This window comes from Arthrobotrys flagrans (genome assembly GCF_004000055.1).
Source record: "Arthrobotrys flagrans strain CBS H-5679 chromosome Unknown unitig_1, whole genome shotgun sequence".
NCBI lineage: Eukaryota > Fungi > Ascomycota > Orbiliomycetes > Orbiliales > Orbiliaceae > Arthrobotrys > Arthrobotrys flagrans.
This window is the reverse complement of record NW_027137556.1, coordinates 4159923-4183275: the sequence shown is the minus strand read 5'-3', so window position 1 is coordinate 4183275 and position 23353 is coordinate 4159923. Positions and strand designations below refer to the sequence as shown.

At 45.1% G+C, this 23353-nt stretch overlaps 8 protein-coding genes across 8 annotated transcripts; 2 read left to right on the top strand and 6 right to left on the bottom strand.

Moving 5' to 3' along the window:
* Positions 1 to 579: 579 nt before the first annotated feature.
* On the bottom strand, positions 580 to 2883 carry DFL_009252 (uncharacterized protein; the record flags this gene model as incomplete). Its single annotated transcript, XM_067639109.1, has 10 exons — positions 580 to 1106; positions 1160 to 1355; positions 1422 to 1591; positions 1653 to 1750; positions 1800 to 1889; positions 1950 to 2074; positions 2137 to 2298; positions 2357 to 2430; positions 2487 to 2576; positions 2646 to 2883. 10 exons carry the CDS (start codon positions 2881 to 2883, stop codon positions 580 to 582), a joined length of 1770 nt encoding a protein of 589 aa, XP_067486930.1.
* Positions 2884 to 3619: 736 nt separating this feature from the next.
* Positions 3620 to 4451, bottom strand: DFL_009251 (uncharacterized protein; the record flags this gene model as incomplete). The annotated part of the gene is made up of 3 exons (XM_067639108.1): positions 3620 to 3940; positions 4015 to 4150; positions 4237 to 4451. 3 exons carry the CDS (start codon positions 4449 to 4451, stop codon positions 3620 to 3622), a joined length of 672 nt encoding a protein of 223 aa, XP_067486929.1.
* A 1089-nt stretch (positions 4452 to 5540) lies between these two features.
* On the bottom strand, positions 5541 to 9668 carry DFL_009250 (uncharacterized protein; the record flags this gene model as incomplete). Its single annotated transcript, XM_067639107.1, has 8 exons — positions 5541 to 5856; positions 5937 to 6131; positions 6207 to 6749; positions 6887 to 7973; positions 8061 to 8096; positions 8157 to 8591; positions 9023 to 9144; positions 9244 to 9668. 8 exons carry the CDS (start codon positions 9666 to 9668, stop codon positions 5541 to 5543), a joined length of 3159 nt encoding a protein of 1052 aa, XP_067486928.1.
* Positions 9669 to 10979: 1311 nt separating this feature from the next.
* On the top strand, positions 10980 to 12542 carry DFL_009249 (uncharacterized protein; the record flags this gene model as incomplete). The annotated part of the gene is made up of 1 exon (XM_067639105.1): positions 10980 to 12542. The coding sequence occupies one exon, from the start codon at positions 10980 to 10982 to the stop codon at positions 12540 to 12542; it is 1563 nt and encodes a 520-aa protein (XP_067486927.1).
* A 443-nt stretch (positions 12543 to 12985) lies between these two features.
* DFL_009248 (uncharacterized protein) lies at positions 12986 to 14592 on the bottom strand (the record flags this gene model as incomplete). Its single annotated transcript, XM_067639104.1, has 2 exons — positions 12986 to 13301; positions 13358 to 14592. 2 exons carry the CDS (start codon positions 14590 to 14592, stop codon positions 12986 to 12988), a joined length of 1551 nt encoding a protein of 516 aa, XP_067486926.1.
* A 424-nt stretch (positions 14593 to 15016) lies between these two features.
* On the top strand, positions 15017 to 15899 carry DFL_009247 (uncharacterized protein; the record flags this gene model as incomplete). The annotated part of the gene is made up of 2 exons (XM_067639103.1): positions 15017 to 15116; positions 15193 to 15899. 2 exons carry the CDS (start codon positions 15017 to 15019, stop codon positions 15897 to 15899), a joined length of 807 nt encoding a protein of 268 aa, XP_067486925.1.
* A 425-nt stretch (positions 15900 to 16324) lies between these two features.
* Positions 16325 to 17926, bottom strand: DFL_009246 (uncharacterized protein; the record flags this gene model as incomplete). The annotated part of the gene is made up of 1 exon (XM_067639102.1): positions 16325 to 17926. The coding sequence occupies one exon, from the start codon at positions 17924 to 17926 to the stop codon at positions 16325 to 16327; it is 1602 nt and encodes a 533-aa protein (XP_067486924.1).
* Positions 17927 to 19458: 1532 nt separating this feature from the next.
* On the bottom strand, positions 19459 to 21002 carry DFL_009245 (uncharacterized protein; the record flags this gene model as incomplete). Its single annotated transcript, XM_067639101.1, has 2 exons — positions 19459 to 20604; positions 20664 to 21002. 2 exons carry the CDS (start codon positions 21000 to 21002, stop codon positions 19459 to 19461), a joined length of 1485 nt encoding a protein of 494 aa, XP_067486923.1.
* Between the last annotated feature and the right edge of the window lie 2351 nt (positions 21003 to 23353).

The window sequence follows — 23353 nt, the reverse complement described above, 5'->3', positions numbered from 1 at the left end:
ATATTTATTCCACGTACATACTCCCTTTTTCGTAATCCTTCCATTGAGTAATCAATTGGTCATGTGTTGCGTCATGGCTGAGCAAATGATTTTGATGGCGTTGCCTGGTAGATCTATGGATGATATCATGATCCCACTAATTTTACAGGAAATAGCGTCGTTTGTTTGAATCGGATCACGGAATATAAAGTCATGATATCAGAGCTACGAACTGGGATCTCAGTGATCGCAGATCCGGACCAGATGGAAACACTGATGAGCTATCCTCAAGATCTAGATCGATCTTAGTCTAGTGATAATCAACTGGATATCGATGCGCATCGAAACTTAACAGCTATAGTCATCAGTTCGAATACCCCTTCCATTTAAGGCCCGCGTTCAACATTTGGTTCATCCTTAATTCGGCATCTTAATGGTCCTGCTGTTACTAGATTCTACACTAGTCCAGACGTATCAGATTCACAAACTTTAGCATAGGATAAAATAAAAAATTACATTTGCTGATTGAAATTATCTGCTAGCCTTTGAAATGCAATTAACAATACTTTTAAGAAAAAAAGCAAACGCCTCAAACCATCCTTACTTCGAAGACACGAGAACTGGGACAGCCTTCCCAACCAATCTATGATTCTTCGAAGTCGGCATAAACGCCTTGCACTTCCCCTGCTTCGCCGCTTCTTCCCCTGAAACTTCAACATCCTGCAATTGAATTTTCTTTTCTGGCAATTCGTTATAAATACCTTTGGCATAGTCAGGACTAATCGCCCAGCATTGTGCCAAATATGCCTTCTGAACCTCAGGTCGAGACCACTTTAAATAAACGGCAGTATTTGAATGTAACCGGACCCTGTGATCACTACTCATGACACGAAGATATAGCTCTCTTGCTTGATCATACTCACTTGGACTACCTTCATGGAAATGGTGGGATTGGCGAGAAAGAATGTTGTCAGCAACTGCAATTGGACATTCGGCTTTGTCTGGGGAGAATTTATTGACAAAGCTATTGGGGACGTAGTGTGGATTCCCGGCAGTATTGGCGTCAACCCGCAGTGGTCCATCAAAGTTGATTGAGGAGTATGATGAGGCCATAAATGGGCAGTTGACTAATACATTGTTAGTTTTTAGTCACCGAAGCTTAATAGCGATTGATACTTACCGGGAACCTGGTGCAAATTGACTCCAAGTCTATGATATTGCGCATCCCGATAGAAGAAAGTTCTGAATTGTAACAACATATCGGGACTGGCTTCAATACCAGGCACGAAACTGCCAGGTGAGAATGCAGCCTGTTCCACATCCCGATGATAATTTTCAGGGTTTTTGTTCAAAACAAGTTTCCCGAATTCGTGTAGCTGGACTTCTAGTTAGCTTTTCGGTTTCACTTCCATATCTTTATAGGAACTAGGAATAGCTCTTACCGGAAACCGTTTGTGGGGCCAAACTTTGGTAACATCGAATGGATCAAACCCGAGAAGTGCTGGATCAGCTTCCTCTGGCGTCATTACTTGGTAGCAAGCCGTCCAAGTCACAGGAGTACCACTCTCAATTGCCTCCCAGAGATCCCGTTTTGAAAAGTCGGGATCCTCTCCTGAGAAACTTTCAGCACAAAATTCATGGCATGTTAAGTTGATCGAATTGTCAGCACATACCTGACATCTTGACTGCCTCGGACCATGTGAATTGCTTCTGACCATGGTCCGCCTGGAAATGATACTTGATGTAAACGAATTTTCCATTCACGTTGACCCTAATGACAGTTAAATATACACCAGAACGAAGGACAGCAAAACACAAACCATTTGAAAGTATGGCAGCCGTAGCCATGGTTGAATCGCCATCCAACCGGGGTGCCATGATCACTGAAAAACATCATCCCAGCATGGTTACTACAGGAAGATCAATCATTAGTCTTATACTCCCCAGGCAAACAGTCTAAATCAGCATACCTCTCTGGAACATTGGCTAGAAAATCGAAAAGACTATTAAAATCCAAGAGAAAGTTTGCTGGGTTTCGTTGCTGAGACCGAATGACATCTGGTCCTTGAATGGGATCTCGACAGAAGAAAATTGGCTACATCGATTAGATCTCTTTCTTTGACGATGTTATTCTATTGTTCGTGTATATTATCGTACCCAATTGAGTCCAACGACATCATAGTTTCCTTCCCCAGTGTAGAACTTGATAGCGAATCCACGGGGATTACGGCCCTCGTCCGGAAACTCTTTTCCAAATGTCACAGTTGAAAACCGGACAAATACAGGAGTCTTTTGACCGACGCTTTGAAGAAAATGCGCCTTTAACGGAATGTTAGCTCGCGCTATATTCTATATATTCGTGCAATTTTTGTGGTACCTTTGTGAGATTCGAGACCGGTTGCGTACACTCAAAGTATCCGAACGCACCGCTTCCGCAAGGATGAACCATTCCTATTTCTTCGAATTAGCATCATGGTATAACTATCTTCTAAAAGATTTACACGTACGCTCAAGTGTTTTACTTCGATTGAAAGTTTGTTGCTTTTGCATCAGAAAAGTATCGCTTATAACAGGAATACCACCGACATTGAGAGAGTCTATGCTAACACAGTAGCGGTCAGCCCCTTCCTGTCCATGGAGAGAGTGTACTCAAAAAAGGCACATACGTGCTGGGTCAGGCCACGGAGCGCCTTCGTTGTTTGTAAAATATTGCCCGTCATCCTTTCTCTGATTTCCAGTGATAACGCCAGTGATTTTGGCGGCAGTGATTGCAGGCCCATCATTAGCACCTTGGAATAGGCTAGCTCTCTGTGCCACCCTAGGATCTACTCCAAGGCTCCCGGCTATTTCCGAGGCCGCCTTCAGAGGGTGTTTTAAAGCGCTTCTGGTTCCAGCGTCCGACATCCTGGCGATGTTTTCTTTTCGTTGAAATTTGGTTACTCCATTGAAGAGAATCGTTCAGCTGCTGTGTAAAGTCAGTAAATGGAGGAAGGTTCTTTTATAGACCTGCGCGCATTTTCTTGGTTGTATACGGTGTGGATTTGGGCCTCTACGTGTATATGGTGGTGACGAGGCTATTGCGTTTTATTACGTCTATGGCTGCGTAATAATGGGTTCACAAGCTAGGGGGAAGAGTTGATACTCGGGTCACGGATAGATCAATAGCTACTAAGCTTAACGGCTCGAAGTGAATGTACCTTTATCAGTATTGTGACAGTGAAATTACTCCCTCAGCTATTTCGGCGGATATTTCCGAGGTTATATACTAGATTTATAATTTTACTGCTATTGTTGTAATCAATGACGTATTTGTAAAGGTTTCACAAAGGTCGAGGCTTTTCACAAGCTAATGGCAATTCTGGATAATATTTCGGATTAATTTCAATCGAATTTCAGAATTTCAGTACTGCAGTCGCGAGTTTTGTATAAACTGAAGGGCTTGTTCCGTGATTCCATGACGTAATGGGTTCCCGCGAATACCATGGATTATTTTACAAGACAATTTCCGTGATTGTGGTTAACAGAGCAAAGGGAAAATACTTTAGAGCAACCTTAACAAAAGGAAACAATGATAATGCGGAAGAAACACTCCGTGTAGAGAGAGGCGTTTTGACCGAAGAATTACATTATCCCAACAGTGTTACTTTTGATTAGGGAACTTGCGAAAGAGGTCCATAAGCTTATCGAGAGGTGCAGCCATAAGCCCAGCAACAGTCTCAAATGGTGGTTTATCTGGTGCACTAGGATGAGATCTAGTTGGAACAAAAAGTTTAGTCCTTTCGAAGCTTCTCGCGTACGCGTCAGATGAATCCTCGTCTAATTGCCGCTCTAGAGCTGGGAGGTCGTTTCTTTCTTCATCTTGGATGTGTTCTTTCAGATCCTTGAATAATTCCTGGAGGGTCTTCAAGAACTCAGGATCTTCAGCCTTCATTGATTGGAATTTATAGAGCATGTTTTTGACCTATAGGCATGGCGGATCAGATTTAGAGCGCCGAATATTTGATTAGAACAACCTGAAGATAAGCCGTATCTCACCTTTTGGTGGTCTTCCCGATCCTTATCGGCCATTTGCTTGCCCTTAGCCCCCAAGTGTTTTTCAAATGCGGGATAGACAACTAATTCTTCACCAATACTATGTCGAGCCAGCTCCCAGGTAAACAAATTCTGATATCTGAAGGTTTCAGATTCTGTATCAGTTCCTCGACCTTTGTTCTTCTTTCACTCTGTACTTAGTAGCTAGATGGTTTGAAAACATACCGAGTCTGTGTATCTAGGTCGTCCGTTCCAACAATCCTTTCATAGTACTCATTCAACTCTGAATGGTCACGAATGATCGCATTTGATAGGGCTGACATCATGGGCCGACTCGCAAAAGTTGTTCCGTTGAATCTTGCTTGGTTGAGAATGAATGGTCGTTGAACAAACCTACCGCTGTATCTAGTAGCTGTTCTGAGAAACATTGGAGACTGCATTTTTGAATCCCGGGGAGTTTATTTAAATAATAGTTGATTGATTTATAGAAATATGGTACGTATAATTAAACTATCTGATGTGCCTCGTAACCCAAGTTTATGTATTATATATCGTTTTCTGGTTACTTTTCCGGGTAGAACGTTGAACGCTTTTCATACAAGTTAACATCATATTAGAACGCCGCCGCCACTCAAGCACAAATCCTAGAGAGCCTAATAGGTACTAAAGAGGTACCCGCCGCAGAGAGATTTTGAGCTTCATAATGCATAATAATATGCATTACGTCATCTCTATGGACATGCACACGTCGCGACCAATGGCGATAAAAGGATTTGTCATAGATCATAGTTACGTCTAATTGACGAGTGAAGTGCATGTTATATATTATTGTCAAGACAATTATTTGTCAGTCGTGTCGTCATAAAAGTAACACATGTATACAACGTATAGATCTCAGATCAGAGCCAGCCCATTATAACGTCGTAAGATGTAATCCTCTTAGCTGTTCCATTCTCAAACTTTCCGAGATCCGTATCAAAATGACATTTTGCCGCTCGATTAATATCTTTTACAGGTTCTAGAACTTCGAACTTTTTACATTGCAATGTGGAATTACAATCAAAATATGTGTCGCCAAGTTTAAATTTAAGTAACGGGTCGGTTGCCGGAATCCAACCGCAGATCCCTCCTCACCAGGGTAGCCGGAAATGGAAAACCCCGTTCTTTTCTAACCCTCCAATTGGACAACTGCTTCCAATAAATATGTGGTTCAGGTACGTTACACAATACACATATGTGGCATGAGGCTCTGGTAGTCCGTTTGCACGGGACGTAAGACCTTCACATCCACTCGAGTCTAGCCAACGGCTCTTATGCAGGCCGTCTTCAAAGCTTCCTAATATTACAACGGAGAAATCAATTGCGGGACCGAGTGCATGTATGTTTAAGTTTTGAACCTAGTTTAACTTAATTTCTTTGATTAATTAATATCATAATAGCCAATGTAGCAAAAGTTCGTGGGTACTATCACGTAAGAAATCAACATACGTACAGATCCCGAGGCGCGCAAACGTTATCATATATTGGTGCTAAAATATCATCCAATCCATTATTACTTCTTCCTGAGAAAACAAGTTCGAAATTCCAAAATCGGTTATGCTTTTGTAGACTCCACCTTCCGCCATTCTCTCGGGCATATCAGGAACTAGTTTAAGTCTTGAGGCCTCCGCACGAGCCCGCCAAGAAGATCCTTTCTCCTCATTGCCTAGTTGATTATACGAGAGATACAGCATATACTCCAGACGACAAAGCCGTTTGCGAACCTCAAGGTAGCCGTCACAGTAGAATGATATGTCAACCCAGTGAGGAGACGAATAGTTTGAATGAGCTATTTCTAGATCATGGCTATTATGATACAAACACGGTTTTGTTAGTTTGCGCTCGTATTATCGTGATATGCTGACGGGGGGTGTAGATAACCTTACATTGCGTCATTGTATTTACCAAGATCTACACGTACCCATCCTAAAAGAGCGTGGGCAGTAGTACTATAATGCATGATGTAGTCGATTCCATTGCATTCTGCAAAATAAGATATTGCCGACCTAAGAGACTCTTCAGCAGCCGCAAATTTTCTTTGCTGAGTTTGAATAGATCCTAGAGTAATACGGGCATATCCACTGTAGTTGAATTTAAAGATTTGTTAGCGCAAATATATGCCATAGCGCTACTGCATCTCTGGACGTTTAACTTACCATCGATATGAATTATAGTGGTCCCAAGACTCGGCCCCATGCCATTCCTGTGGATTCCCTGGTATGAAAGGCTTCCAGCGTTCAAACCACGTCGAAGAATTCTCGCTCTGCAGCTCATATTCTGCAACTTCTTGTTGTCCCAGGGCGCAAATGCATCGTGCAATCTTTACATTAAAAATTATCACTCTCTTCATTGGCCAAATAGCTGATTCGTCATGATTCTGGGTTATCCTAGAGTATTTGGTTAGAGTTCGATAAATGTCGTACTCAAGGAGACCGTCGCCATTAAAGCGGGTCATTAAAAACTCTTCGCCCGCGTGCCTATAGCCTGATATCGCCTTACTCCAATCACCATTTCTTGAGGCGCCTGCCGCATCAATTGTACGAAGGGCCGCTAGTTCAAATGCCGCTGTGGTCCGTTTGCCGTATATCTTATATTCGATACCGGATCCGTCGAGTATAGTCCTAATACCCATATATTGATTCAAGGATTCCGCTATCTGTTCCATTGGCTCGGCCCCTCCTAGATTCACTATAATGGTGCTATGAAAAGTCTATTTGTTAGCACAAAGCTTAAAGTACGCAAAGCTTGAACTCAAACTCATTGAAGAATCATCCACTATCCATACTAGCTTGACACTTGCATCAACCTATTATGCATAAGGCAAACGCGTACTAACCTAATGAATTTCTGTAGGGGTGTAAAGTATTTAACAGAAAATTGGGACTGATTCGGGACGTATAAGTAACTGATTACGAGCTTGCTTATTTCCTTGAAACAAACGGAATACTGGTCTCGAGTCATGGAAAGGTTTGCCTCAAGCTCGACACCAGCGTTCTTGGGTCGGTCTACAGCTGCAATGTCTCGCAAGGCTCTGGATACCGTATCGAGGTAGATTTGCCGGTCTATCCAGGTCATTTTGCCAGCCAAGTATCTCCGGAAGGTACCGCTAAACTGATAAACTATAGAAGAGGACCTTGGAAAGGCCCCTAATAACAGGCGTAGCTGCCTTAGTTCAAAAGCCAACGTTTTATCCTTTTGTCCTTCTATATTGGTGGCGGACCGATACCGGGGGCGGGGATGTTCCACTCCCCGTATTTCTATTCCGTGTAGATAGCCAACCACCCGAACAATCACATTGTCCCGAAGATGGTGTGAGTTGAAGCACACCAGTAAGTGTAGCATCGCGTCATAGGCAAAAAGAGAGCTGTCATCCCTTCTTAACCTTCTCAGATTGTTTACTTCACCCGCCAATTGAATGGAAATTCTCTGATATTGCGATTCAAGGGCTATCGACTCTGGATTTCCACGTCTTCTTTGGGCGTAATCCCTATCGAGCGTTTCAAGGTCCACATAACCACGCCGACAAACATCTTCTGCGTTGATGAGACCCAAGTTTATCGCCTCTGTGGCAGCATGTATCAAAGCCGGAGAGTCCCCAATCGCTGCAATAAACTCAGCTTTGTGCGTGTCGGCAGTAAGTCCAGAAACACTAAAGCTGAGCTCACTCTCAAGTAGCTGGGTTGCATAATCTACAGCTAAATCGGGGACCTCCTGGTGGAAGCATGTTTCTGAGAAGGATCTCCAGTGCCTCGGGAGTATTTTTCCTTGAATACTTCCATCATGCACAGCTGCCCAGTCGACATTGACGAATAATTTAGGGTCCCGGGTTGTAATAAGAATGGAGATTTTCAGGCTTTGAGGGCAATATAGCTGTACCATGTCAACATCGTCAACATCATCAAATATTATGAGGCATGGTAAATCTATACGATGGCCAATAATGTTAGCACGGTACCTTAGCATTTAAATATCTTTGCCGGGGCATTGATCAAGCTTGAAGTCTAACATACCATATCTTGAAAGATAATTAATGACGACTCTGTGGTCTACACTTTGAAAATCCGATTTCAGCTCCAGACTTTTACCAAATTCCAAGAATGACCTACAAATACCCGTCGCTGTTTTGGCATCAATCCAAACAATATAGCTATATGTGGGATCAATTTCACTAGTCTGCATACCCGGAAAGTCGGATGCCTGATTTTCCCGTGTTAATTGGGAAGAAGGAGCGTCCTTTGTTTGGTAGACATATTCCAATGCAATTCTCGTCTTTCCACTACCGATTCCGCCCCAAAGGACGAATGTGCGGCCTTTAGTCCTGTTATACGCCTGTGCCCATACCCTCCGCTTGGAAACCTCGACTTTAGTTTCTCCAAAAATTGTTAAAGACCCAACTTGAACAACCGTCCGAGGATTGAAGTAAGTTGAAATCCTGGTTAAGATGTCCTCACGTCCCACAAATTTATTCTGTGGGCGGTGAGGGACTTTGTGAAGAATTGGGTGACGCCGTCGGGTGAATTCGATTTCTGACGGTGCTAAAACTGGAGTAGCGGTAGAGTTAGGCTTCCCGGAGCCCCGTGGTCGCGATCGGGAACGACATAATGGTACCCATTATATATGTCAACTTCGAATATCCGCAAACTAAATACTGAGATGTTTGATACTTCAGCCCATGTTAGCTGAGATAACGTCGACAATGCAGCGCAGCGTTCGGAATCCTCCCGACTCCAAAGCGATGATTTCGATAAGTGGAAACCAGATCTCTTATAGACCCAAGACGTAAGTAAATCCTTGTCAAAGGTAAATAAAGAACGTCGCCGTTGTCTGAGTGCTTTCACGTCAAATGGTAAAGATGATGAAGAAAATCTAGTCGTATTGGACTTTGTTGTCGTAGTTGTAGAATCACCACCCCCGACTATTTAATCGACAGAGAGTGTAGCAATATCTGGGACTGGAAACCTCTCAGAAGTACTAGTCTCTTGGATAAACTTGCAACGCTCAAGTTGGGATAGTAGGGTTTGATTCTGTTGTAAGGCTCCCTTAACCGATTGACAAAGATTGTCCATTAGTTGGGTTGCTTTCTGGTACGACGAACTATTGATAAATAGAAACGTTAGCCCGGAAAGCTAGAGGGGGTTAGAATGGTCGGTTGATACAAAGAAACATGGATTAACTTTCCAAAAGAGCACTAACTTGATGATATTAAGCATGAGCGAGAGAGACGCTTTATGATTTTGTAGCCTCCGTATAATGTCCAATATATCCTTCTCCTTCAGCATCCATTTACCCCTATCGAAGGAAGGCATTTCACTGCCAACCTTCACGAAATCAAGGTGCCTCTCAAGATCCGAATATGTAACCACAAAGCCTGTCAGAGTGATTGAAATATTCTCCGGTGAGATTAAGCATTTTCGATTTGCGGCCACCGGCTGCTCTTCGAGGACATAACCCTGGATCGCCTTGAGAATGATGCTTGTCTCATTGACTTCAAACATGACAGCTCGAAGAGAGTCAGGAGCATCTGCGATTTTGTTTGAGATGTCTAAAAGCCACGGGATGAATTTGGCAATTGCCGCTATCAGGCCTACTATCGACGCGGCTAGCCCTATTCCCTCCATATCTGAGAAATTTGCGGGCTGAGCGAAGGTGCTTATAAGATAATGATAACGGAGAGATGAATTAAAAAGAAAAAATGTCATGTAAGAATAACTGGCCCGTGGGTCGATAGGACATAGAGATGTAGTATGTAGCGATGCGATGATATCGTCAAGGGGTTAATTCTTCAGCCTCGAGCTCGAGGTAGCATTCAATTCGCGTTAGCGTGTTTGAAGGCAAACGTTGCATACGAGGCTTGATATTTTAACCTGGATACCGATTTCATCGGCCAGTATTGACCAGTATTTATTCCCGGAATGCGAAAACGGATACACAAATTCGTAGAATATTGCTTTAAAAAGAAAGAAAGAAAATCCACAAGGTGTTTCTCGGTCCAGTCGCTTTAGTTTGCCTGGGTACGAGACCAGCTCGATCCAATTTAAACCAATACCAGCTCCAAACCCATCGTGAGATACCAAAAGGTTGAAACTATGCCAACTACGATACCAAGCTCGAATGCAGGATTTTTGCTTCGATTATTCTCGGTGGTGCTAATTTGTGCTAGATCGGCAATCAGGAATATATTCGTAAATTTCTCCACTGTTTAGTCCCTCGAGTCCCTTTAACTAGAGCCTATGAATGAATTGTAGGTAGAAGTATACATACGGCTGCGGCCGGCTCTTGATTTCGATTGACTTGTACGTATGTCCATGTCGAGTGCTAAATGAAATAATCTCAAATCATTAACTTCGAAAGACTCCAAAAGATTAATTAAGTTCTCGAAGTGGTACATCAGGGCTTCTCCGCCTTATGTATATTTTCTTCAATTTGCTTCTATCAATTTAGCAACATCAAAAGGCTCCGCTGGCACCCTGTTGCATTTTCCGCGTTGGCGCAAACCGCCCGGGCCACACATTCGCCAAACCCCTCGACAAACAACCCACCAGCACAGACCGACGGCCTTGTACGCGTAAGACAGCCTCGTCTTCGTCGCCTGCCTGCCTGCCACCAATAACTCGAAACTAGTACTTCCCCCTCTAAATAATCTTATATATCCTCTCTGTCTCTTCATCTCTTTCGGTTCTTTGATTATGTTGCGACGGGAGTCCCTTAAACTTGTTTATTACCGGGAGAGTACTTTGGATCCTAGTTAGCATCGATAACTTGGGCGACTTTTGAAGATATATCGACTATAAAATACCTCACGATAATATACGTATCGGCATCTACTTGGGCGCTTAGTAACCTATCGCCGAAGGAGACGTTTTCCTACGAACCATTCCCCTATATACCGTCAAAGACCACCTCGGCTTCCTACCCCCTCCACCGCCAAAATGGTTACAACCCACATCCTCAATGACCCCGACACCCTAATCGGCACCTTCTTCCACCTCACCAACTACCCAAACGCCGCCTTCGCCCTCTCAACCCTCCAACGCATAGCCTCCCTTGTAAAGCCTATAATGCGACGTCACTCCTTCCGAATCGCCAAACTCGCGGAGTTCTACCCAGAAATGGAAACCAACCTTCTCGGCCTCAACACCTCCTTCCCTGGTACATCAAACCTTCCGATCATACAATTAAGACTACGACAGCCCTATGATTCTAGGGTATTTTTACCATATGAGAGTGTAGTACAGACTATGTTACATGAACTTACGCATTGTGTGCATGGTCCTCATGATGAAAAGTTTTGGAAGATGTTTAGGTCGTTGCAGGGGGAGCTGGAGACGTTGAAGTATACGGGGTATACCGGGGAGGGGTTTTTGGGGAAGGGACAGGAGTTGGGTGGGGTTCCGAAGGGGCTTAGTAATCATGAAGCGAAGAAGAGGGCGAGGGAAGCAGCTGAGAAACGGAGGAAAGGTGATCAAGGGAGAGGGAGGATATTGGGGACCGGTTCTTTGAGACCTATTAGGTGGTTGATAGAGGATAGACCTGGTGGTTCTTCGACCTTGAAACCGAGGGATGGAGGTGGGATGGGGAGGAGTGGAGCTGGATCTGCTCCTCCGACTACGAAGGGTCCATCGCCTTACGCCACACCTCAAGGGACAGCCGCAGAAGCGGCACTTAAACGGCAATGGGAGAAAGAAAGGGAGAAAGATAAACGACGAGTCTCCGGGCCAGTAAGAGAACCTCAGCCGCCTTCCCGTCCACAAGAAGGATTATGCTCCGGCGTTCGACATTCTACAGCTGAAGCTATCGAACGAGAAATAGCACAGATGCATGGATTTGAAAGTGTGGCACAGATGGAGAGCGCGAATGAACGAGCTATAATGCTTGCAGCGATAGAATTACTAGAGGAAGCGGATAGAGAGGAAGAAAAAATTAAAGCAATAGAACGGGAACAACAACAACAACAACAACAACAACAACAACAACAATCACAACCTTCATCGTCATCACGAGGGTCGCCTGAGGTGATAGACCTCACTAGTTCCTCCCCACCGAGGAATATTCACAGAAACCAGTCTGCACCGGGAAAGCCAGGTCATTCGGTATCGACTGTTCTGGTTGTTTCGCCGGGGTGGAGCTGCCTGGTTTGCACCTTTGTTAACGAGGAAAGTCATCTACAGTGTTCTCTATGTAGAGTCGAGCGGCACACAAAGCCGCTCGAGGATAGTGAAACAAGGGCACAGATAATCGCACTCCGGGATTTTGAGAAGCGTAAGGCAGAAAGGTCCCATAGTGTCGATATGGGAAAGGGCAAGGGAGTGGATAGATCTATACCCCAAGCAGCACCAACGCCTTCAAGAACTGGTGGTGGCAGTTCTGGGGCGCTGAGAAAGGATATCACGATCCATGGGCTTCCAACTTGGAAGTGCCATTCATGCGGTTGGTTTATTAGACAAGAATGGTGGACTTGCAGCAATTGTGGGACCATGAAGTTAGAGTCGTAGGTATTCTGAGTCCAAGCCTTTAGAGCTTGATATTTTGTATCGCTCATCATAGTATTCTAGGAGCTGAGTTTTTCAGTTCGTGTATTATTCCTCATTTGACATCTTTTTTTTTTTGCATATCTCAGCGGCGTAGTAGTTTCATAACCTGTACAAGAGCATATGATATCTTTAATAGAGCAAATAACTTCCATCTTTGTCGTAGTCTGATATTTCGCAAATAATCGTGCGCTGACAACGTAATTGAGCTTACGTGGTACGTGGATAGAAGCCCGACAGCTTGCAGGCCAAGGGCCCCAAGAAACATAACGTTTTATACCCCGGCCACAGTGAATTTCATAGCGCCGTCAAAATCATCCTCATGTTTAATTTGTGGATTTTTTGTCATAAAACTTTCGTATTCTTCAATATATCGTACATACATATCACGGCTTCGTAATGAAGACCTAATCATCCTCCATAAACCCACCAAACCCCTTCCGAAATGCCTCCGCCGTATACAACCTCTCATTAACCGCATTTACATCCGCTTCTTCAACTACCTGTCCTTCAAATGACCTTCCGTCAAAGAAATCTTTTGCTGTCGCCTCTCCTTCTGTGATATCCACATATGAAACTAGAGCACCTTCTTCCGAGTCAGCACCGAAGTATATTCTAGACCCTTGCACTGCGAGAGAGGTTATTGATGCAGCGGCTTTTACGTATCCTGCGTATTCCAGCTTGTTGTCGGTGGTATATTTATACCGTAGTATCGCGGGTACTCTGAATAACTCTTGTTAGTGCTAGCGGCATTAAAATTCTTGGGATGCGATACTTACCCCTCCAAAACGACAATAACCTCCTTCCCATCTACCTCCAAAATATCTGTAACCGCAATTGTAATCTCCACCTCAGGTGCTCCCTCCTCCCTTCTCTTCCTCTTCTTATTATACCCCCTCAACTTTTCCGTCAGAGCTTTGGCTTCTTCACGATTGAACATAGCATCGACTGGTGTCCTAATATCCACTCTTTGAAGCAGATTTCCCCCCTTCCAGTCCCATAGACCTAACCAATCGTCTCCACCACCAGAAACTAACAGATTATCCTTCGTGGCCAGTAGACGATTAACGAACGCAGTGTGACCGAGGCAGAACCCATGGATGACATGTGTTAACGGATAATTTGTGATACGAATATGTTCATCCCTGTCGGCTGTTATGATGTACTTCTTAACATCACCTGAACTACCAATTTGTTGGGATGATGGTGGTGATGTTGCGGTTGTGAGTGTCGTCAGCAGCGATACGTGGCCTAGGAGGAGTTTGCCTTCGCTGTTTTCTTCTATTTCCGATGGAGTCGGAATTTTGTATGAGAAGACGTCGCCGAATTTATCGCCTACTAGTATTGCAGCTGGTGTTAAGGTTATAGCTGAAGGTCGTTTCTGAAGTACCCATTCCTTTACGACTTCCAAAGTCTCCAGATTTAGAAGTCGTAACGTCTTATCCTCCAATGTCGTAACAGCAAGTAAATTCCCACTTATAATCGGAACCAATTGACCAATATAATTCGGTTGAGGCGGTGGAGGAGGCTTTGCCGCATTCTTGGCTTTTCGTTTTTCGCTCTTCTTTCGGTTTCTCGTCTTTTTATCTGATTTTTGGGGATCTGTAGTTGTTTCCGTTGGGTCTGAAGTCTCGGGTGGAGCAATTGATGTAGCAGATGGACTTCTTTTCCGTTTTCCAACTGTTGAACTGACGGATGGCGGGGAATCTGCCATTACAACGTCTGTCGATTCTACATTTTCTTCTGTTTTTGGCGCTGTGGTTGCCGCAAGGGCTTCTTCATTGGCCGGTAATGCTTCTGTAGCATCTCCATCCTCTCCGGCTTTACCAGTGACGTCTAGAACTTGCGATTGAGGTTTCCCTTGAACGGGAGCAGGTGGTGCTTTCCATGTTGCGATAGTCTCGTGAGTAGTTGCAGATATTGCATAGACAGTTTCGGCGATTGCAATAAACAACTTTGGAGAGTCCGATTGTGCGAAGGCGATCGCCTGGACTGGATGCCGCCGCGATGACATCTCGTGGGCATTAGTATTAAGTATCGTGATATCAATAGTAGATGGGAGTTGGATATCGAATTTGGAGGTTAGTTCGAGAAGCCTAAAGAAATCCTGCGGCTTAGTCAGCGCTATCACGTGACCGTGCAGCTTTGGCGAAAGGACACAATTCCATTCTGGAAAACGCAACGACCAAGAGCAGAACAAAGGCTGCGGGCAGAACAGGCCATTCCGTCTTTTCTTCCTCTTCACTTCATCTCCTTCATCGCCATCCCTCCTTTCCTGACTTCACGTCTATTCCGACCAGTCTGGAGACTACGACATAACTACGGGATACAAATACAATAGAAGCCTCTTCTCCTGGCTGTTTACGATAATATCCAAAAGCTTCACCCACTAGCGGTCTTGTATTATCGCAGGGTCGATAAGCCAGTCAGCCGTCAAGATGATTAACCTGGCGTCTTTGGTACCTCCTATCCTTTACATTGTCATCATCGTTGGTTCGATGGCGACATTCTCTTCGCTTTATAGGAAGAGAAAGACTCGTATGTTCTTTTATATATCTGTGTAGTCTCTATTGATAAGGAATATCCTGCTAACTGGTCTTATCAAATCATCTAGAAGCCGCTGCTTCAATGGAACCCTGGTTCCCTCCATCCCTCTCCCGTGATATCTACCTCACCCTCCTCCACCTCCCGGACACTCCAAACCCTCCAAAGATCCCAGACTCCGTCCTCCGTGCAGCTCTCCTCCGTCGCGCCACAGACGTCATTCAAAAAGCCATCGTAATCCGTCAATCCAAGGGCCCTCTCCAAGCTCTTCTCCAAAAGGGTTCGGTCGGCGACGACACCTGGGCACAATTCCTAAAAGCCGAGCAGGACATCGACGCCGAAATCAAGGAAGTCGCCGAAGACGCCATGGCCCTCTCCAACCAGAACCAGCAATGGGCGCAGTTCATCTTCCAGTCTGCGGCTGAGATGCTGACTAACGAGAGATTACGTATGAAACTTGAGGAACAGAATGTGAAGTCCCAGGAATGGTCTGAATGGTGGGGGAAGAGGAATGAAAAGGTTCGAAGTGAGTTTTTGGCTAGTGAGGGCGTTGAGGAGGTTGGGCAGGGTACTTCGGTTAATCCTGCTGCTGTTTTGACGGGTTTGGTGGAGAAGAAAGCGGGGAATGTCAGCGATGAGGATGGTGTTCTTGTTGAAGCTGAAGTTACCTCGCCTACTACACGAAAAGAGTCGAAGGGCAGTAATAAGAGCACACCGATTGCCACACCTACCGGCACACCCAGTGGCAGCGTCAGGAAGAAGAAGGGCAGAAAATAAACCAAAAGTCTTGTACGATTTTAAGCAGAAGTAGCCACGAGGGAGTGGGGATTGTATAGAGGGTGGTAGTGCAGTGACTAGCACTAAGAATGCAAAGTCGGTTAGACTTATCTTCAATTCTAGATTACATTACTCTTTTGGCGGTTGGACCTTCTCATTTTGTTTTTTGTTTCCTCCTTACGAGTCGGATATCACTTTTGGCATGTTGTTCGGCGTTCTTGTTTCCTTTTCCTCGAGTTTTGTATCTCTTGTTCTTTGAGCACACACCCTTCACTTCACTTCTTTGTGCATATTGGACATAATATAATTGCTATATGTAACATGATATCTCTCTCACCGTATGAATGTTCCAACTTTCTATCTACTTGACAAATCCAGAATCCAGCGCTAACAAAAAATCAAGAATCCCATCCAATCTATGCCATCTATACCCCCACAACCCTCCCCACAACCACACTAATATCATCCAATTTCCCCCCTTCAGCCACCTTCCCCTCTTCAATTGCCCTCTCCATCCACGGACTCTCAGCATAAGGATCCGTTGCCACCACCTTCGCCGCCTTCACCAACTCCGCCGCAATCCCCGTCATCAACTCCCCACCTTCGACCGGATCCTCGGCACCCGGCAACAAATCCTCATTCTTCTTCAAATACTCTCTAAATGCTACATTAACCCCCTCCTCAACCCTTTTCTTCCCCTTCTTTTTCATAATCTGACCTAATTCCATCCCCCACGGTTCGTGTTGTTGATCTGGAGAAGAGGATTTTGTGAGCGTGTGGAGGATTATGGAGATTACTTCTTCTTCCCAGAGGTTGTCTAGCATTCCGTCGGTGGCTAGGATTACGATGTCACCGGTTTGGATGGGGATTGTGGTGACGGTGGCGTTGCCGAGGGGGGTGTCGGGACTGTCGGTTCCTAGTTGGCGGGGGCAGTCGAAGTAGTGCCATTGTTCTGTTGTTCTCAAGAGGAAACCGGGGTCGCTTGCGGGTTCACCTTCAGTCCCACCACTACTTTCATCTGGTTTATCAGAAGTAGTGGAAGTAGAAGACGGCCTCAAAACCAAACAATGACTATCCCCAATACTAACCACATGCAACTTCCCACCATGCAACAAACACCCCGTAAACGTGGTCGTCCCATGGAACCGTTGAGTCTTAGATGTAGGACCAGTAACCAATCCAAACGGCGACTCCTCCGGCTGTGGCGGCGTCTTCGGTGGTGTTAAATTTCCTGTAGCCTTAACAACTGCCTCAAAAGCATCGTTAAGAATTACCCGAACATCCACAGGATCATTTTGATTCGGTGGTGATGAAGCATTGGCAGGTGGCGGATCATTAGAACCAGCCTTTCGTCCACGTCTACCACGGTTGAAAAACCGTTCACAACCAATAGAGAAGTAATGAACCAACAACCTAGACCATAACGCCGGGTACCCCTTCTCCCTCATGTTCCAACTCCCCACACCATCTGCAACAGCAAGGTACTTATCATGAATGAGTAACGCATCATCACCGTTTGTATAACCCCGTAGGAAACGGGTAGTGCGAGCAGATGCCTCTGCTGCGGCGTTTTCGTTGGGAGTTGAGGATGCCGGGGTGTACAATTGGTGTTGGTGAGGGTGGAGGGGGCGACGGGAGAGTGAGGTGCTGTGGATGCTTAGCGGTTCGGAGAAGGAGGAGGTTGGGGGGTTTATCCAGGGTTTGGGGAAAGGACGCGGGGCGCGTTTGGCGTAAAGGGAGAAGCCGGTTTGGAAGGTTGGGATGGTTGGAACGTTTGCTGTTGGAGATTCTGATATATCGGATGAAGTATTACGGGTTTCAGTTGTCTGTGCTGCCGTGGCAGTAGCATCTCTATTCAAAATCGAGGAAGAAGAGAAGCTATAACGTCCCGAAGCGGTGCATCTTCGAGGGAGGGTGCGAATATGTGTTGAAAATGTTGTATTTTTGAACAACCTCGACGACCTTGTGGAGAAAGAGTATGGCCCGGAATTAGCCAATACCGGCCGGTAAGAGTATCGGGCGGGCATTACAGCACTCCGAAGAGTGCTGCATATGCATGGAAAACTAGTTGTCGATTTCAATCTTGATGTTATATACCCTACTCACGGCAGGGTTAAGACGATGACTTCGAGGAGGGCTAAGGATCTGACATGCGACACTTCGAAGCTTCGGTCAGCGGCCGATAGAAAGTATGTTGAGTTCGAGAAGCTAAATGTCCAGACCAACGGTATACTTCCTTGTATGCGAAAGGAAATTCGATAATCGATAATAAAGGATCCAGCGAGAGTAGTTTTCAGATAAAAAGAATTTAACACAGTGTCGTCTCCCCTCGTGATAACGAACTACTTTCTTTATCGATAGCCCCGGAAGCTTAACTCCACATTCCAATTCCACATGCAACCTTTGTCAACCAGACCGCATTCCCTAACCTAAAAGAACACGTTGCCCTCGACGTGAAAACCCCACAATCCAGCTCCGAGATCCATCCGCACAGGCTTCATGGTCTAGTGGTATGATTCTCGCTTTGGGTCGCATTAAACTGCAATCTTGCGAGAGGCCCCGCGTTCGAGTCGCGGTGGAGCCCTGTCTGCTTCTCTTTTTGCCTCTTCTTGAGGCTAGAATTGATCTCTGGATGGTATAGTCTTGTTTTTATTTGAGGGGATTAATTTGTGAGGTTTTCATGGGTCAATTGATGCTTCATGATGTTATTATCATGCCGGGGTTTGTGATTCACACCGCCATCTGTATTCAGGAACACCCACAAACAGAAACAGAACATACAAGAGCTCAGCCTGAAATATGATTGCGGGTTCTTGCAAAACACAGAAAGAAAAACATAAATTTCTTGGAATCATACAACTCCGGAATACAATAATAATTTAATTCACGGAGATTGAAATCCGATTGATTCGTCGAGATACTCAGCTCCAGCCACATGGCCACAAAACCACGACAACCTCTAATCTTAGCCCAACCCAACAACCCTACAAGACATATCGATATATCGGCATCTACCGTGACCCGGAAAAAGCCATCAGATCCAGGAATAGGAACCAGGAATAGGAAAAACTAGGGCAAAAAAAAGATTGGGCTCCACCGCGACTCGAACGCGGGGCCTCTCGCAAGATTGCAGTTTAATGCGACCCAAAGCGAGAATCATACCACTAGACCATGAAGCCAATACTGGATTGGAAAATCGTGTTGTTTGAACAAACATATTCCACAAATCTTCTGCTGAAGCCACAAAAAAGTTGTTAAGCAAATATAACCCGAATCAGTTTTGTGTTAGCCTTGATTCTGTTTCATATGATCTCGTGTGTTGGGCCAGACAACACAAGGTGCATATTTTGTGCGACTCGAGTACTCTCGTGACATTTTGTTGGGCCGTTATATGCAGAGCTACAGTAGTGCCACTTTATTTTTCCAACAGACAGCAAGGACGAAAGATTGATTTCACAATACTAAACCCGCAAAAGAATTCCAACACAGCCTATCCGCTTATTCGTCTAGGGAATAGTGATAGAAATCCATAGTAGTTAGAGCTACGAAACAAATAAAATTAAATACAACTCCTCCACTCCTCCATCACAGCCTTCATCCCCGCAGCCGCCGTCGCAGCCGCATACCTCTGCCAAGCCTTATTCTTATGGCTATCCGCATAATCACAAGCACCCTTAACAATCACCGTAGCAATACAATCCCAAGATCCCGCACCCTCCATTTCAAACGCAATCACTTTTTCCTTCACAACAATCTTATCACGATGAACACCACTTTTCATAACACTGTCCCCTGATGCGAAGCGGCCGAAGTGAAAAATAGGGTGGCGAGCCGCCGTCCCTTCCCTGATCTTGCGCTGGACCAACTGTGTAGTACTGCAGCCTAAGTCGGTACAGGAGGACTCCCTTGCAACTTCACAGACAGGGTCATTAGGGGAGCTACATTTGGCACAGATCGAACACGAGTAGCTGTTTTGATGTTTATGACGATAATCTGCATAGTACAGATTATCATCATCCCCAGCATCAGCAGGATAAGCATATTCAACATCCCTCTCACAAAGCTCCGTGACATAATCAAAAGTCTTATCCTCCAGCTTTTTAGTCGTACGTTTTCCCTCCAACTTCTGAAGGAAGGAACGGATCTCTGGATTCGCTCGACCAAAGGTATCCTCCAGTGTATCCTTCCGAACGAAACCATCCGAATACTGTCGCCCGAAGTCAACTTGGATAACAGCCGTACTAATCATAATATCCCCCAAAAACGTCTCCCTCCCCCTCGAATCCGTTGGTGCAGCGCCACAAACCCCCACCAGAAAAACAACCTTTATCTGTGTAAAGCTCATATAAAGCTGAGTTGCCACCATGGCCGAACTGACTTTTCCCATATTGGGCATGTATGCCAGGACTATAGGTTTTTGACCGATTCGACCGGTGGTGTAGGCGTTATGGTCACCAGGAGCTTTTCCGTAGGAGAAGTCGTTGGTTTCGAATTCTTCGTCTAGGAAGGCTTCGACGGCGTCGTGTTCTACTTTTAGGGCGCAGATTATGGCTATTTCGAAGTTCTGGCGGCTGTTAGGGCGGGTTGGTGCTTTGGATTGTGGAGGTTCAGGCTGGTTGGGGGTCGGTGGATGCTGGAGAGGAGACGGGCGGGGGGCCTGAGATGGCGGTGGCGGTGCTGGTGCTGGTGCTGGGTTGGGTGCACCCTAGGAGAACTTGTAAGGAATGAAGGTTTCAAATAGATACTAGAACAAGATCCACATACCCGCGGACCCCTCTTCCGTTCAGCAGCCAAACAGTCATTAATAGCATTACACAACCCGAGCATATGACCATGAGTAGACATCCGGTCCAAATAAAGCCGATCACCGGCCATAACACTAATAGCGTACGTGTGCCCTTCGATCGTCTTGCGCTTCGAAACAACCGTGAGTTGAAACCGTGGATCCGCGGCAGCGAGGGCGTCTCGCAGTCGGATCGTGTTGTCGTGACAATGGCGGGGACCCCAGATAATGCAGCCGTTGAAGGAGAGAGTACATTGAGCTGTATGGCCTTCGACCGAGTGGCGTTTTGGTTCTATCCAGACTTTGAGGTCGTTGCTCATGATTATATTATATTATTCATTAAGGCCTTCTCGGGGAGTGTATAGAAGTGTTGTAGCCTGTTGGATTTTACTATATTATAGCCTTGATATAATGATATAATCGTATTCAATGATATGATGTTCCTGGTCCTTATTGTTGACCATATGCTGATTAATTTATCTTAGGCAGAGGCAGGCAGGCAGGTCTTGTTGCCCGCAACCCCACATTGCAAGGCTGCACGGTTTCAGCAGCGGAGCGGGTCATATTCTTACCGCCCAATGGATCGGCCCTACGTGGCACTTCATGTCTACCCATTACTCCCGTCATTGCCAAGCTGAAATTTCAAAGACAGGCAGCCCGTGTGAGGGTTGTGTGTGTGTGGAGATGTGTGTGAAAGACGATGTGGAAGCCCTTTTGGACGTGGAACCAATAAAAACGTGGAGATACGGGCACTCTGATGGAAATTGTTCTAATATGATGCAGCCATATTTTTATGACAAACGTTGACGCCCTCAAATTTTCTTTGTATAAGTTAGGTTGGAGCCAGTGCCTGGTTTTAGCAATTTATACCCTATAGGTTTTTATGCTAAGACTACAACTTATTTGTATAACAGAAGTTAAAATTAGCGCTGGTTTCTGGTAACTCATACCTTATAGGATGCTTTTGGTACCAAGCTTCCAGATAAAATTGGTTACAAGATTAGCAGTGTGGCCGCCAATTAAGTACCAGGGCAACCGAAAACCAAATGTATATCCAGAGAGTGCTTTGATAGAAGTAATGGAATGAATATATCAATTTGCAGTAGCGCTAAGTAGTTGGGAAATTCACAAGCCATAAATTTATTATATTTTTGTTGTTGCCCCAATGGACTTAAGTTTTAGTGTACTTCGAATTCGTCGGCCCTGCATGTGGTGGTCTGGTTTAGGTAGTGCCCCGCCCGCTTGGTAATGATAGTATAGGGCCGCGCATATATTTGCTGCATAGCATCATTAGCATGTATCACTATATAAGTATCCATGCAGCCAAACGAAAGACTTAGGCGACGAGTCAGACGGCTTAGTTATAAGTCCTCGTTAACAAGGTGTAAAATCCACGATCTTGAGGTGAATGAAGCGTCGAGAACCCACCAGGAATGCTTCACAGCTCGAGCATTCAGGATGTGGTACTATGCCGCCATAAATTACATGTGCTAACCCGAAGAGATTTTCATTCTAACAAGTTATCAAGACGCAGATAAAGGAATCGACATCTCGATGGGAAAATATACGGAGTCATTATTCATGAATTCCCCGCGGGGGCCCCAGGAGTTTCTGAAATAATTTGCCCAAGAAGAACCTCCGCGGCACTCTACGAATGACCACCCCCGGTGCACCTATAGCCACCATCGGCTTGTTTAACCCAATCATAACCAGCAGTACATTTTCCAATGCTCTTAACAATCAATTGGTTCCTCTTCTCGTTCAATGTTTCAAGATGCTCCACTCGCATCGTCACTTGCTCAAGTTGTTCCAGTCGCACCCTCAATTCAGTTAGACGCCCCTCCAATGTATTGTCGCCGCCGATACGCTGCACACCTTCTTTCTAAACGGCCTCCGCAAGATCACCATAACTTTCTTTAACCTTCTCGATCAGCTGTAAATTATCCCTTAGTACGCCATCAACGGATAAAACCACAAAGATATATACTCACGGACATAAATATATACTCTCCATAGAGCGAAAACTAGCAACGCCCCGCTCAAATTCGATCCTTCGCCAAAATAGCCCCCATAAGTTGCAGCAGGATAACGCCCGGCCAGTCCACAATTCATTTTCGTCACCTAGAAGCCAAATATTTTAATCTCAGTTTAAACCAAATTTTCAACAGTCTGATATCGAACCTTTCCTTGCTACACTGAAATAGATTGGCCGAAGTTTCGCCCGTTAGAATGGTAGCGTCCCATTAATATTCGGGTTAAAATGATCAGAACGAGGTTTCTTGACCTTCTGAGAAAAGAGGGGCCGAAGTTTATCAGAGCAAAAGGCGTTCGAGAAAACAGCAGAAACTTCACAGGTCCTCAAACCCTTATTTATAGAGCCTTAGCTGTCTTCAAAAGAAACTGCACGGTCTGATCCCTCGTAATAATCCCAAAAACAAGTAATTCCAAACGACTAACTCGCAAACTAAATGCCCTGCCATGCACTATCCGTTCCAAAATTCCAAAATTCACATTTTTATCAAACACAAACCAGGATCAAACTGCCATACAATTCGTGCCCCCAAAAATGTATTCTAATACAAACTAGTACCACGATTACAAAACCCTTACCAAAATAGCTAGCACAAATGGGTCCTCAAAACCTTGGACCCAAATCATTTTCAAAAGTAAA